The following is a 15,324-nucleotide window of genomic DNA, read 5'->3' as shown; positions in this document are numbered from 1 at the left end:
TCATTGCACTTATTAACCAGAAAGCCTTCTAAATGCTATCTAGCAGCAGGAATTAAGCAGTGGTGTTTCCCACATTTTGTTCCTTTCATTTGCTCTTTCATTTCCTTTCCTTCAACATTATCACATTATGTTCCCTCTTCTTACGTGCTTTTCCTCTTCACAAAGCTCTTTAAACAGCTGCAAAGGGGGAGGGACCACTATGCTCACAAAAACTCCACTTTGCAGAATGCTCCTGCCAGGTCCTACTGTCTGTCTCTTTCCAGGCATTTAAACTCCCAGATTCAGGTTTGCTTGTACATCTCTGCCTCGTGCATTCCTGACAGCAGAGCTTATTGACAGCTGTCTTAATTGAGGAAAAGCCATCCACCTCTTCTGGTTATTGCCATGAGGAAGCTGTACACCCTCTTTCTCTTTGTAGTGGGCTCCTTTTACTTGAACGGTAAGTGATCTTTTCTTTCAGTTTGCAGAACAGCAATAGCTTGCAGGGCTGGGAGGTAGGGCTGGGATACAAGCTGGCAGACAAAGTAGGCAGCAGACTTTAAGAGGATGCATGAAATTCATTAATTTATTGTTGTTTCTGGCATGTTCGGTGTCAGCAAATCCACTACAATGGGTATGGACCGAGTTGGGCATAAAAGGACAGAAAAGTAGGCAAGGAAAATCACTAAATAATATCCCTTGAGGTGCTCCCAGGATTATTGGTGATGGGAAAAGCAGGTATTGTGCTGAGAGTGAAAAAAGAAAAAAATGAACCATGACATGAACTGTAAATAAGACAGATCTCATCCCTCTATGATTTTGGCTCAAGTTCACATATTTTGCAAAGTTCCTCCTTCCTTATTGTTTTATTAATGTGTAAATAGTTTAAAATAAAATGAAATATATAATGATATATATAAGCATATATATATGCAAAAACCAAAGCTAATATACATAACAATGTCTTCAACCTGCCAGAATTTCTTGCATGTGGTTTAGTCAACACGCAAACAGAGCTCCTGCCCACAGAGACTCCACTCAAGTGTTCAGGGTGAAACTGCCTGAAACTGAACCACGACAAAAATCCCATCTTTCCCCTAATTAGCCAGTCCCCCCCCCCAGATGTTTTGCTTCTCCAGTTGCCAAAAGGCAACTTCAGAAAATATTGGTTTTGTAACAAACAAAGAGCAAGGGCCTACTTTAGATTCTTAGATTACAGGTTTTTAAACCCATTTGTATTTCCTTTTTATTTGCATTAATTGCAGTGTGGAAATTCAAATAGTCTGTAAGATGCACTGCTACTTCCATGGGAACAGAAAGTCTTCCAACCCAGGGTGTATTATGCTAAGAGGTTTTATACATCTTTTTACTTGACAATATGCTGAGAAGTTACAGCATCATGAAGTGCTTTCAGGGAAGATGTTGGGATTGTTTTATTGCTGCTTCTTTACAGACTGGAATGTGGTGTATCACCTTTGTCCACATAAGTAATTTTCAAGCAAAGAAAGAACAAAAATTACAACATATGCTGCAGCATATTGTTTCTAAAAAATGCTATTTCAACATTAAAAAAAAATGACTGAAGTCAGGGAAACAGGGGAAAACATGCCTCATGTTGCATTTTGCCCTTTAAACAGTGCTAACAGTGCACTTGCCTGCAGTTGTCACCACAGCTCCTCATTCTGTTCTCTGGGAATTTGTCCTTACACTGAAAACAAACAAAGCAGGGTGAGGAGTTATTCCACGTTATGTATTTAAATTAGGCGGCATAAAAAGGAAAGTTTGCACAAGGGAGCGAGTGAAGTCTGTGGTTTTGTTTCTTCTGCTGTGAAACTGGAAGCATCCTGAAGCCATTTGTCCCTAATGGCCAGACCCCCGCAGAGAAGGGAGGGAGGAAGGAGCTGGCTGCGGAGGGCGGGCGCACCGCGGGTTATGTAAGGATTCGCTCTCCCCGCACCGAGCAGATGTGCGGCGTGTTCACTGAAGCTAAAACAGGGTTGTTTTATCCCATTTCCCCAGCAAAGGGTCCCACCCCAGTGTGTTTTCTCCATTACTGCTTTCAGTAGACAAAAATACTCCACCCCCTAAATTAGGGCTGCCTCATCGTGCTTGTGAAAATCGAGTGTGTAAAAGCGCTGCTCTACCTCCTGGTGCATCCCTGGTGATGACTGGAGCTGTGCAACTCCATGGCTCCCAACTCCAAGAGGAATCCGAGGACTTTCAAACGCACCAGGAAATGCACAGAAAGATGAACTTGAATGTCTGGTGATTTGGTTCTCAGTAGGTGCCATCTGGTTGATACGCAGCCTGGTAATGGAAAATAAATGACAAAAATGATGCAGGAATCTCTCATTTTTACCCGGTATTTAGCAGTGCGCTGCTGACACCTACTGGTACTGAGCCAGACACCTGGGTGAGGGGCACAGTGCCACCCCCTTCCTATTTCCTTCTGATAACGAAGTTATCTAAAGGCTGTGATGGGATGGCAATTTTATAAAGAGTGATTTGCTACAGGAACCCCTTTCCTAAGAGCAGATAATGATTTCTGAGAAGGACTCATTACTTAACGTATCTTTTTTCTAATTAAGTTGTGGCCTGTTTTTCATCTGCATGAAGTTTCTTGACGTGGCACTCTGAGCTGTTCTCAGCAGACATGCAGAGCCCCCAGGATGGTTTGATTTGCAGACCAGACGACTGGGATTGCTAAACCCAGGTTTCAGAAAATAGGATTGCTACAAATTCAGAATTAACTTCTGCAAATATTGGGCAGTTTCTGCTTCTTACTCTCCTTTTGGCAAGCATTCCAAGATGCTACAATATTTACATAAAAAGACTGGGGTACAGTGGAAACATATTCAGCAATTCAAAGAAGAATTCCCTGTCTTTGCTACCAGCTCTCAGTGACCACTGTATGAAACCAACCAAACAACAATTAATTTATAAACAACTATAGCCATCTGCTTGTGTCCCTTGCATATAGTGCAGCAGGAATGGTAAAAGCAAAACCAAGCCAAAACAATAAAATAACTTTAACCAAGCTCTCTTCAGCTATCACAAGGCTTCTCACCTATCCTCATACACAGAGAATGATTCATTCTTCAGAGTGTGGCCCCATTTTCTTCACAGAACCAGTTTTAGCTCTATCTTGATTGCAAAACACAAGAATCAGCTGCATTGGACTAGGGTGAACAAGTAAAGAATTTGTTCCAACACTTGAGAAAAAACCCACTCTATCACTATGTTAATATATACCTTTGATTTTCTAAATCTCCACACGTTTTCAGTGACTAGAATATTTTTATTAATGTGTCTATTAAATAGAACAGCACCTATTCAGCCTTAAAACCTGTCTTTGTTGGCTTACCTTTTGGCAAACAATCACTTTACCCAAGGAGATCTGCAGGAGCAGATTACATAGAAAATACATGAGAAATTAGCAACAGAAGCAAACTCTGCAAAAAACCATGTGGATAAGCTTCACTACAGAGTTCAGGCTGTAGCAACACTATCCTCATTTCTGCAGTCTCTAAGGTTGACCTGGGATCCCTTTTTCTATTGAAGAATCATTCTATCAATGGGATTAAAACCTGTTTTCACTCACACCTGTGTCCATCACTGCCAGCTGCATAACACAACAGAGCCCTGGACACACAGCAGAATCTCCTTGGGTCAATTCTGTTACCAGGACCTTAGTCACCAGTATTATTACATGGTCAACAGCCCTTTGAAAAGACCACTGGAATGGCTTTAACCAGCACGTGGGAACAGATGCAGTTATCTCTGGGGTTGGTGCCATAAACTCCCTGTTCCACAGAGAACATTCAGCCTTGTTTGACAGTACAGTGCAGAAACTCTATTTTGCTGTCACTCAACTCCAGCTTTAGCCATGGAAGGTTTACAGTCCCAGTCCTTACATCAGGTGTTGTTTCCACACAAAACAAGGCTTACATACTGCCTCAGGTTTTCCAGGGAAATAATAAAGAGAAACATGACTATCTACCAAAGAGCTCCCAAGCATTAAAATACTCTTACAACTCCTGCAGCTCACCTCCTCGTTTTCCCTACACAGATCAGAGTCTTTCAGTTTGTAGGGGTCCCTGCAACTCCATCTCCCACAAGACTAAAGAGAGAACTCACAGCTGGGCTCCCTGCATTTGGATCACTGAAACATTCTTCTTCTGTTATGAAGAGGGTGGTTCACTTCCAGTTTCTGTAAGAACTCCCAAATCTGTCTGTCAGTTTGAGCTTCATATTTTACTTCAAAAAAAAAAAAAAAAAAAAAACCCAAAAAAAAAGGACTCTGATTTATCTGCTTTGATCTGTGAAAGACAGTCAGCTTCAGCAGAACAGGCATTGGTGCAAACACCATATCCTTCTGTTCATGAAAGCTTACAGTCTATGGAAAATGAAAAGCCCTCATAATTTCCTGAAGATAATCTGATGCACAGACATCCTGTGATACCACATCACTTGGTCTCCCTTCTAAAATGCTGTTTTACAGGAAGCAGTGCAGCAGATGCTGAAGAAAAGCTCATGAATTACCTGCTGAGTCCTGCCAGGTACAATAAGTTGATTCGACCTGCTGTCAACTCATCCCAGCTGGTATCTATAGAACTCCTGGTTTCCCTGGCACAGCTCATCAGTGTGGTAAGTTCAAATTAGGCCATGCCTGTTACTGGTATTTGCTGTCTCTTGTTTTCTAGTGTATATAACAACAGTTAGTACATGCAGTTTGCTGGTTTTATACTTCAGAATGCAGCTACAACAGGGAGATCAATCTATGCCTAATAAATGGCAGTGGTCAGATCTTCACACCCAATAAAATACCACTGATCAAAAACTCCCTATCCTTCCAGTGGTTTCACTACAGCCACAGGAATTTACACCAGGTCAGGATCTATCCTGGACTGTATACATGATGCTAAACCACCTTACACTGCTGTCAGCAAAGAAATGTGGCTGAATGGCCAGAAAGCAGCCTGCAGCAAGCTCAAAATCTCATGGCATATCAGGCCTATCAGAAAAGAAGGGTGAAATGCTGAAAAGAAGAAGACACATTTGTTCTTAACATGGTTAAAACAACTCTCATGTAAGCAGCTCCTCACATTCAATAAAAATTAGCTCAGTGGGTCTAGAAGACACTCCCACTCACAAGGTTAGCAACTCTCTCCCAGTTCTTCCAGGGTACAAACAGACACCTCAGTGCCAAGGGGGGGTTAGCATTAACTGAGTGGAATGAACTCTAGCACATAAGTGGGAATAACTCCCTGAAACAGGGCTTTCAGCTCTGCTGATCTCTCCCTGGATGGCAAAGAGGATAGAGATGATTGCCTCCCTGACAGAATCTGGGTATGGGCCAGCGACTGGGCTGCTGCAAACTTGAAGAGCCCTATGTAATTTATATCCTAAAATCCAATAGGAAAAGAGAGAGACACTAATGACACATAAAGGAAACTGTTCAAACAGATGAGCTTTCATTCACGTGTTCAGGCTGATTGTACTCAGCCCTGGTGAGGCCACACCTCAAGTCCTGTGTCCAGTTCTGGGCCCCTCAGCTCAGGAAGGAGATCGAGGTCCTGGAGCAGGTCCAAAGGAGGGCAACCAGGCTGGTGAAGGGACTTAAGCAAATATCCTATGAGGAGAGGCTGAGGGAGCTGGGGGTGTTGAGGCTGGAGAAGAGGAGGCTCAGGGGAGACCTCATCACTCTCTCCAACTCCCTGAAAGGAGGTTGGAGCCAGGGGGGGGTTGGGCTCTTTTCCCAGGCAACTCTCAGCAAGACAAGAGGGCAGGGTCTCAAGTTGTGCCAGGGGAGGTTTAGGTTGGAGATGAGAAAGAATTTCTTTCTGGAGAGGGTGATCAGGCATTGGAATGGGCTGCCCAGGGAAGTAGTGGATTCTCCGTGTCTGGAGATATTTCCAAAGAGCCTGGATGTGGCACTGAGTGCCATGGGCTGGGAACTGCAGTGGGAGTGGATCAAGGGTTGGACTTGATGATCTCTGAGGTCCCTTCCAACCCAGCCCATGATTCTATGATTCTATGATTTATATAGGAGACTGTCATGTATACCAGATGGCTCTGGGAGAAGAGCCCCTTTTGTCCTGGGGAATTCCACTTGAATGCTGACAGGCTCCTCACACCAGGGCACTGCCACCACTAGCACAGCATCCTCCTAGGTTAGGGATTCTGGGCATAAAAAGTGAGATACTTTCCCTGCACAGTCCCCAGTAACCAACAACCTAAACAGAGTAGATGACTGGGCAATGACCATGAACAACACAGCTCTATCCCTCTATATATTCACTTTTCAAGCAGAAAGCAAAATTAGTCATCTTATAGGCTCTAACAATTCCAAGCATCTTCAGGACTGGAGAATTAATTTATTTTCCTGAAGAAATCCTCCTGACTCTTCTGTCTCCTGCCTTGTCCCTTCAGTTGAGCCCTAGACAGAGAACTTCTCCTCTGGACTGCTTGTGCAAAGCAGAACCTACCAGCTGAGAGCTTATATGGCAAACCTCACACAAAGCTCATTCTAGGCCCTCCTGGTGGCCAAACCTGTGCCTTCTGTTCCAAATCTCCTCTGAGGAAGGGGGAATGTGTGGTGGCCATTTTCCCCAAATAGCCACTCTCACTCCAGTCACAACTGTCCCTGTTAAAAGCCACTTGGAGCTGTTACTTGTGGAGTTACTGTTTATCATCAGTACGTGCACTGATGGCCATCATACCAGCAAAGAAATGCCTGTCTTGAAATACACTAGATTAAATAATCATGTGCCACTGGAAACACCCTTTTTCAAAAGCCCACTGCATAGATCTTATTACTGCAATAAAGTGAAACACTCCTGAGGACAGCTTTTCTCTTCTTTTCCCTGCAGAATGAACGGGAGCAGATCATGACTACAAACGTCTGGCTGAACCAGGTAAGTAAAGCCACAGGGGAATTCTCCTGCAAACCACAAATGCAGCTGCTCTCACTCCAGCACAGTGACTGCTTTGCTGCTGCTGCTCTGGACACTCTCACCACTACCTGACAATTCTTCCCTTAGGAGTGGATTGACTACCGTTTGGCCTGGAAGCCCTCTGACTATGAGGGGATTGATAAGCTGAGGATACCTGCAAAACACATCTGGTTGCCAGACATTGTGCTTTACAACAAGTAAGTAAAAAGTCTGAGGTTTATGCAGCCCACAAGTAAAATTTTAAATATGAATTGAGAAACAAGCATCAGAACCAATGAAGGAAGTCTGATAAAATTCTAAAACTGCATTTTGTAACTTGTAGCCAGCATCAAGTGTATCTGACTGGGGCACTGGCCTCAAAGGTAAAAGTCAGGGTGCTGGTTAAAAAAATTCCTGCAGACTTGGGGCACTTCTGCATGTGAGCTGCTACACCAGCAGAGGATCTGTGAGAAGGCTGACAACTAAGACACAGATCTCTATCAGCCTAAGCTATATGGACAGCATGAACTGCAAGTACTGGTGCAGCCAGTCATGTTTACAAGAAAACATCTGGAATTGTGTCAGACATCTTGGGTTCTGAGCTATATTTTTGTCTCCTACTTCTTCCCCAGTCTCCTTCTCTCTGGGACATAGATCTGTTACAAAGCTCCCATGCAACAGAACTCCATGAGTTAATACTCATTTGTAAAAATAAATAATGTCCTATTTTCATAAAGCATTAAAAATGTTATAAGAAAACATAATAAGTTGGGCAACATTTGACCCTTTTGCTTTCCAGTACAAAAGTTCTTCTGTCAAACAAACAGCTAGCTGAAAATTTTGGTTTGCTTTAAGTTTCCACCAAAAGCTTGAAGTGGATGATATCAAGCCTTCAGGGAAAAAAATAAAACTTTAAATGTACTTTCATGACACCAATTAATTCATGAACACATTGCAATTTACAAAGATACAGAAAACCTAGGAAGTTTATTATAACTGAGTTATGTCCCTGGAATACTATTGATGGAAATCAGATTTGACAAATACTTAAAACAATTGTATTAGTCACAAAATAATTCAGGATGTACTCATTCTGATCAAACACTGTTCTGGTAAACTGTGCCCCTGCCCTCTGCTTCGTTCTTCCTTACTCCCCAGATGATGCCATTTAATGGATTGTAAGAACAGAAGGAAACAGTTCTTAAAAGCTTCCCAAATGTACAGAAGCAAGCTTTTAGCCTCACCATGCTGGATTTTTACATAAGTACAGGGCCTCAAATGAAAACTGTCAATAAAGGACAACCCCTTGTAACTTCCTGCTCCTGAAGCAGTGGGGGATAAACATCAGTCAGCTCAAGAAGGTGCTAACCATAGAATCATAGAATGGGCTGGGTTGGAAGGGACCTCAGAGATCATCAAATCCAACCCTTGATCCACTCCCGCTGCAGTTCCCAGCCCATGGCACTCAGTGCCACATCCAGGCTCTTTGGAAAGATCTCCAGACACGGAGAATCCACTACTTCCCTGGGCAGCCCATTCCAATGCCTGATCACCCTCTCCAGAAAGAAATTCTTTCTCATCTCCAACCTAAACCTCCCCTGGCACAACTTGAGACCCTGCCCTCTTGTCTTGCTGAGAGTTGCCTGGGAAAAGAGACCAACCCCCCCCCTGGCTCCAACCTCCTTTCAGGGAGCTGGAGAGAGTGATGAGGTCTCCCCTGAGCCTCCTCTTCTCCAGCCTCAACACCCCCAGCTCCCTCAGCCTCTCTTCAGAGGATATTTGCTTAAGTCCCAAGGAAAACACAAGAGGATCCCCATGCCCCCCTAGCTCTGTCCATATGTAGGCTGTGCACAGGACTGCAGAGGGCACTGAGACAGCACCAGCAACCCAGCCTCTGCCCCACAGTGAGCCAGGGGCACTCAGCAGAAGAGCTTCCATATTCTTGTGCCTACCCAGTACACTGTATGTCTTACTGGGACTCTAACTTGAGGAGACAGACATGTGAGAAAGAAGATACAGTTTCTTTACAGTGACCCTTGTGTGTGGTAGCCACTTGCTTCTGCATTGGGTTGTTTCCCCATGAGCTACTAGGGTCTCAGCTCAGGGCTGAGCTCCAGGCCCCACAACATAAGGGCCTTTCCAGAGCCAGATGGAAGGGATCTGGAGAACAGCCACATGTGCCAAACCTTGGATACTTTTAAAGACTTCCCTACTTAGAAGAAAAAAAAAATCAACCTTAACACTAAAATAGCTCCATGATGTCTTGTAAACAAATGAATGATCCAGTAGAGGTTTTCCTAACTCTTAAGGAGCATATTTGCAAATCAAAGGGTGCTACTTGACTATCCTCAGCTCAGCATCTTTCATTTAAACTTTAATTCTAGAACCTACTGAGGCACACAAAAAATGTCAGATGGAAGGGATCTGCAGAACAGCCACATGTGCCAAACCTTGGATACTTTTAAGACTTCCCTACTTAGAAGAAAAAAAAAATTAACCTTAACACTAAAACAGCTCCATGATGTCTTATAAACAAATGAATGATCCAGTACAGGTTTTACTAACTCTCCTAACTCTTAAGGAGCACATTTTCACTCCAATAAAAGGGTGCTACCTGACTATCCTCAGCTCAGCATCTTTCATTTAAACTTTAATTCTAGAACCTACTGAGAGCCACAAAAAATGTCAGAGGTTTTCTGTGCTGAACTGTTGGGTTTGTTTTTTTTTTCCTCTTACCATCTTCTCTCCCTTTCCTTTCCCTGGTTCCATTAGTGCTGATGGCACATATGAAGTCTCACTCTACACAAATGCCATTGTGAAGAACAATGGCAGCATCCGTTGGCTGCCTCCAGCCATTTACAAGAGTGCCTGCAAGATTGAAGTGAAGCATTTCCCCTTTGATCAGCAGAACTGCACTCTCAAGTTCCGTTCCTGGACCTACGATCACACAGAAATAGACATGGTGCTGAAAACCTCCACGGCCAGCATGGATGACTTCACACCCAGTGGAGAGTGGGACATTGTAGCCCTCCCAGGAAGAAGGACTGTAAACCCTTTGGACCCCAATTATGTGGATGTGACGTATGACTTCATTATTAAGAGGAAACCTCTCTTTTACACCATCAATCTTATCATTCCCTGTGTGCTAATTACATCCTTAGCCATCCTGGTGTTCTACTTGCCTTCAGACTGTGGGGAAAAAATGACCTTATGCATATCTGTGTTGCTTGCCTTGACTGTGTTCTTGCTGCTGATCTCCAAAATCGTCCCCCCGACATCTCTAGATGTTCCACTGATAGGGAAGTATCTCATGTTCACAATGGTCCTCGTGACCTTCTCAATAGTGACCAGTGTCTGTGTACTCAACGTCCACCACAGATCTCCAAGTACTCACACTATGCCCCCCTGGGTAAAAGTGGTTTTTCTTGAAAGACTCCCAGCCTATCTGTTCATGAAGCGTCCAGAAAATCCCCCTCCAAGGCAAAAGCTCTGCAACTGCAAGAAGACCAAGGCAGAAAATCCATGTATGGACCCAGCTGACTTCTACAAGAACTCAACGTATTTTTTGAACGCAGCCTCTGCAAAAAAATATGACATGAAAATCACTGAGACTCTTGACAGTGCCAGCAGCCATCGAGACTTTAGGTTAAGAACAGGCACCAAATTTTCTCCTGAAGTCCAAGAAGCAATTGATGGAGTCAGTTTTATAGCAGAGCACATGAAAAGTGATGACAATGATCAGAGTGTAAGTAAAAAGGAGGAATCACCCCAGGCTTTCCAAGTGTCATTTCCTGTCCTCCTCTGTACCCTGCTGTTCTTCAGGGAGCATATTTGAACTCCCCAGTTGTTCTATTTAGAGAGATTTTAGCTATAGCTTGTAAGAGGAAATCATTTTTGCCCTTAAATGAACTTAGTGAAGCAATTTGGTAAATGCTGCTACCATCCTGGAAACGAATATGGCTATTTCTACAAAGAGAGAATGTTCACTGCCCTGTAAGTGATGATACAGCCTTAAAAAAGCTGTGTTGTCACATTCAAGTAGTTTCTGGCAGGAGAAAAAAAATTTTCAGTTCCAGGTTAGAAAAATAATATTTTTGTTCATTGTATTCAGTAAGACTGTGACTCATCCCATGGCCAGGCCATGCTAACCAGAAACAAACTACCTGCAGCTCCAGCATTTATTTGTCTGACTGGGTGTAGAAGGAAGATTTAGTAAAATGAGTACAATTCCTTTGCAAATACCCTCTCTGGGCTGCTATCTGTCTTTACATGACAAATATAATGGGTAGGATCAAAATCCTAATGCCAGCAGAGCTGGTACTTCCTTCATCTGAGTAAAATCAGACTTGTTAGTAGCTATGAGAAGTCCTTTTCTCAGGACATGTTTAAGCAGTGCTGCTGCTGCCCTGTTCACCTGCCCTGCTCCTCTGCTATGAGCTAGCACACTAAAGCTGATACAAATACACTGTGATGCTTGGAAAAACTCAGGTGGCTCGTTTGTGTTTAGAGAAACACCTATGGCTGGGCAAATTCATCTTCAAATCTACCAGTCAGACTCTAGGTTCTCTCTTCCTGCTGTGTTTGCCCTCCCTCAGCCAAGCAGATTAAATAAAGTCTGCTTTCTGATCTTGCAGAAGTCCCTTGAGGAGCATGTCTCTGAGCAGTGTTGTTCATTAGCTGAAATTAGTGTCAGCGTAAATAAAGATGAGCTATTAACATTAGGCATGAGCTTGTGAACACTGAAACTGACTGAACAGAAGCAGCCTCCATAGGGCAGAAAAAACATCTTCCAATAGCTCAGAAATTCTGGCAAGGCTGTTGCACACTAAAGGATTTGCAAAGTTTCCCCTTGATACCAAGAACAATTTTATATGTTAAAAATTAAATTAATGTTTTTGGCCCTCTGTTATTACACATCACTTTTCTAGATCTGTATTTCAAACCTTGCTTTCTTCCTTCCTTATAACAACTGTTGCACATTCACTACAGTCTGATTTCAGAAGCCCACAGCTCCCATTAGCAGCAGTGGAAATTAAAAGTGTGCACTGAAGGAAAAATAGGTGATGTTGTAGTATAAACCATGTAGTAATCCACAAGCAGGAGGGCACTGAAGTAAGGATGTCCCATGTGTAACTGGAATCAATGATGGGGGAAAAAAAATAACCCTTCCTGACTGCAAATGAAGACTGATACATTCCTCTACACAGTAATTTCCCCACAGTCAGTTCAGTTTGAGAACAGAATCTAAGGCCATGACTTGCACTGACAGCAAATGCAAGGCAAAGAGGGATTTTAAATACAAGCAGCAGTACTAATATGCATTAAACCCCTTGATTAGGATGAATGCTGATAAGAACTCTGAAGCTAACCTTGTTCAACAGCTGTAAACACCATCTATTTTTGCCCACTGAGATCAATAGCATCTGCAAGCTAAAATTAAAGAAAAAAAAATCCCTTTCTTGGCTTACACTGTGGGTCCTTCTCAACTGGCTTCCACCAGGCAGCTATGGTCAGTACCTGAACATAGTCAGGTCACAGCATCCAAGGAAGCTGTGAAATATTTACAGCATTTTTCTCCACTGCCCAGCATGGTTGTAGCAGAAAAATGCCTTTGCAAGGCTGAAGTCAGCTTATTCCCTGAACCTTGAGATTTGTTTCCTTCTCTTTTCATAAACAAAGACTCAGCATTAGCAAGAGGAAGAATAAAAGAATATGACAAACTGCTAATATCTTTAATTGGCTTTTTCTTGCAGGTCATTGAAGATTGGAAGTATGTTGCCATGGTAGTGGACAGGCTGTTCCTCTGGATATTCGTCCTTGTTTGTGTCCTGGGCACTGTTGGATTATTTCTGCAGCCACTTTTTCAGAACCACACAGCTGCCATGAACCCTTAGTTGTCATTTAGAATTCTCAACACTTACATGGATGCTGGGCCTGGTATTGCCCTCAGCTCCCCTCTGTTAAGGCCACAGAGATGCCAACTGGGTTTTTCTTCCATCAGATAGAGAGTAGGGAAATGGAAAGTAGACCTTGACTTATTGGCATTGACTTATTGTGATAGGGAAAAAAACACCCAACCCAACAGAATGCTACTATTTTTTCCAATGAGTTCAGTACTTCTGGTGATGTCTTGGCCCTTTTTCCAAATATTTGAAGTCTGAACACTCCAGAGAAAGGCATTTACTGTACAAATGCCCTCCTGGCTCACAAGAATTAATATTTTTAAAGTATTTTACATACAATGCCTAAGGAAGGACATTTTTTTCCTTAGAATGCAACAGTTTCCCTGTTACAAAGAAAGTACTGCCATGCCACTTATTTCCTTCAAATGATTCAAAACTGGCTTAAAGAGAGCATTATGGGTGGAATCACTGTTTAGCCATTTGCTTAGGATATTTAAAAGGAACTGAGAAGTAGACATACCTCTGAGGAAACCACAGGTAGGTTTCTCATCTTGCCATCTCTGATAGCTGATTGGTAAGCAGGGGCCAGATTAATATATTATAAACATTTATATACTCTGTTCAGTGATGAAATATAAATAAAATGTAAAATTTTCCTTAATATAGATCTAGTCCTGAAATGTTCCTGCAACTTTAACAGCTCTTGCAACTGGGGTTCATATATATTTTCATGAATGTCAGAGCACAGGACAGCATCTTGAGAAAAGACATCAGTGAAAAGCAAGCAGGTTGAGGAGAAGACACCTGAAAACCAACAGACCTGCAGATTTTGCTGGGGAGATATTAATGCAGATCTAAGTATAACCCTCAACAAATTAGCTAAGAAGGCACATCATCCATGTGAAGTCCTAACATCTTTCAGAAAGGACAGACAGAAAGTCCCTGGACTCCAGTCACAGGACAATCCCACAACACTTTGTTCTTGGTAGCTCATCTGCAAAAAGAAATGGACTCCTGGTATTTTTCAAGTGAAATCACTCCCAGCTTTTCTTTGGGATGCTGTCAGGACACAATGATTTACCAGCACTGACAGGCACAACTAGTGACTGGTGAACAAACTGCTAAAATCCACTACTATTTGTGAAGGAGACCTGAGGCTTACCTGTCCCAGGGAAGGGTTGGCTGACACCTAAACCTGTGTCCTTCAACAAGCCACAGATGAAGCCAGAGCTGCCTCTATTTGCTACATCCCTACTTAGATCTCTATTGCCAGGTACCTGCCCAGATTGAGGCATGCCCAACAGCTGTACCAACACCTTTCCAGTCTTTGGAGCAGCACCAGGACCTTTGCTGATTCCTCTCCTCACCCTGTCCATTCACTGAGCTCCCCAGCACCACCACCAGAGCCCACAGTCCACCCAGGAGCCCAAGCTCTGCAGCATGGCCTGGTGCACAGCAGCCTGGGGGAGACAGGGTGGAAGAGTGGCAGAGCTGGGGTGGGTGAGGCAGCTGCAGCAGCTCCCCATGTCCTATCCTAGAAGAAGCAATGGTTCTAACTTTGGCATCCTCCCTTCCATCCCCATTTCTCTCTGCACTGCCCATCACTGAGGACGTGGCAAGAAGGTGAAAGATGACTGGTGGGCAGCCCTATTAAAGCAGCTGTGACCATAAAAGCTGTCACATTCTCCTGTCCAGAAGGGTGGCAGTGCTCTGGTCATCTCCCCAAACATTAACTATGCTAAACATTTCCCATGGTGACTGGTGGGCAATGTAAAGTTTTAAATAGGTCAAATCTCCTTTCCCCATCTCAAATGTCATCTTCTTCTCAAACCAAGAGCAGAGCTATTTCTCTTTAAGCAACTGAAACAACAGCAGTGAGAAGAGATGGGGCACAGGAAGCATCCTGGATGCTCCTCTGTGTAAGTTACATGCCAGGAGCAGACATGGCACAGAACATCACAAGCACCCATGCACACACTGCCCCAGCTGCTGAGCAGCTTTTCCTGCTCACAGAGAAGTCAGAGTGAAGCCAGAGCAGCTGCCAGCACTGCACAGACAGCAGCCCCTTGAAATCCCACGGTAGCCCTTGAAGAGTGAATCTGAAAGAGGCAGCACAGACTTCAACATTCTTGTGTTTAACTCTTCAACATTCCTGCAGGGCAGCAGGGAGGGGACTCACCCAGCCAAGCAGCCAGGGATGCAGCCAGGGATGCAGGGACTCAGCTACAGACCCTCAGCCCACCCCATGATGCTGGGGCTGTGCAGGGCAGAGTCCCTTTCTTTCCCTGCTCTTTTCACCCAGCACCAGCAGCCCTTTTGGCTCTGTCCCACTCTCACCCTCTGCCTGCTCCATTCTTCTTTGTGTCCTTCCCCTCACTACCTGGAGACAACTGCAATGAGGCCCCTCCAATACCCCCACCTCAGGGCTGGGCTTCTCTTTAGGAGCAGTAATGAGATGATGGCTCTGGAACTGCAGCCTTCAGCTCAGCTGTCCCCAGAGCACAGGC

General features: G+C 43.8%; 1 protein-coding gene across 1 annotated transcript; it reads left to right on the top strand.

The window, feature by feature from the left end:
* The first annotated feature begins 235 nt into the window (after positions 1–235).
* Positions 236–12,808, top strand: CHRNB4 (cholinergic receptor nicotinic beta 4 subunit). Its single transcript, XM_008494323.2, has 6 exons — positions 236–439; positions 4,481–4,626; positions 6,852–6,896; positions 7,023–7,132; positions 9,687–10,659; positions 12,668–12,808. The coding sequence occupies exons 1-6, from the start codon at positions 385–387 to the stop codon at positions 12,806–12,808; spliced, it is 1,470 nt and encodes a 489-aa protein (XP_008492545.1). The 5' UTR covers positions 236–384.
* The last annotated feature ends 2,516 nt before the right edge of the window (positions 12,809–15,324 follow it).

The sequence above is a fragment of the Calypte anna genome, chromosome 10 (assembly GCF_003957555.1).
Source record: "Calypte anna isolate BGI_N300 chromosome 10, bCalAnn1_v1.p, whole genome shotgun sequence".
NCBI lineage: Eukaryota > Metazoa > Chordata > Aves > Apodiformes > Trochilidae > Calypte > Calypte anna.
This window is presented reverse-complemented; position numbering and strand designations above follow the sequence as displayed.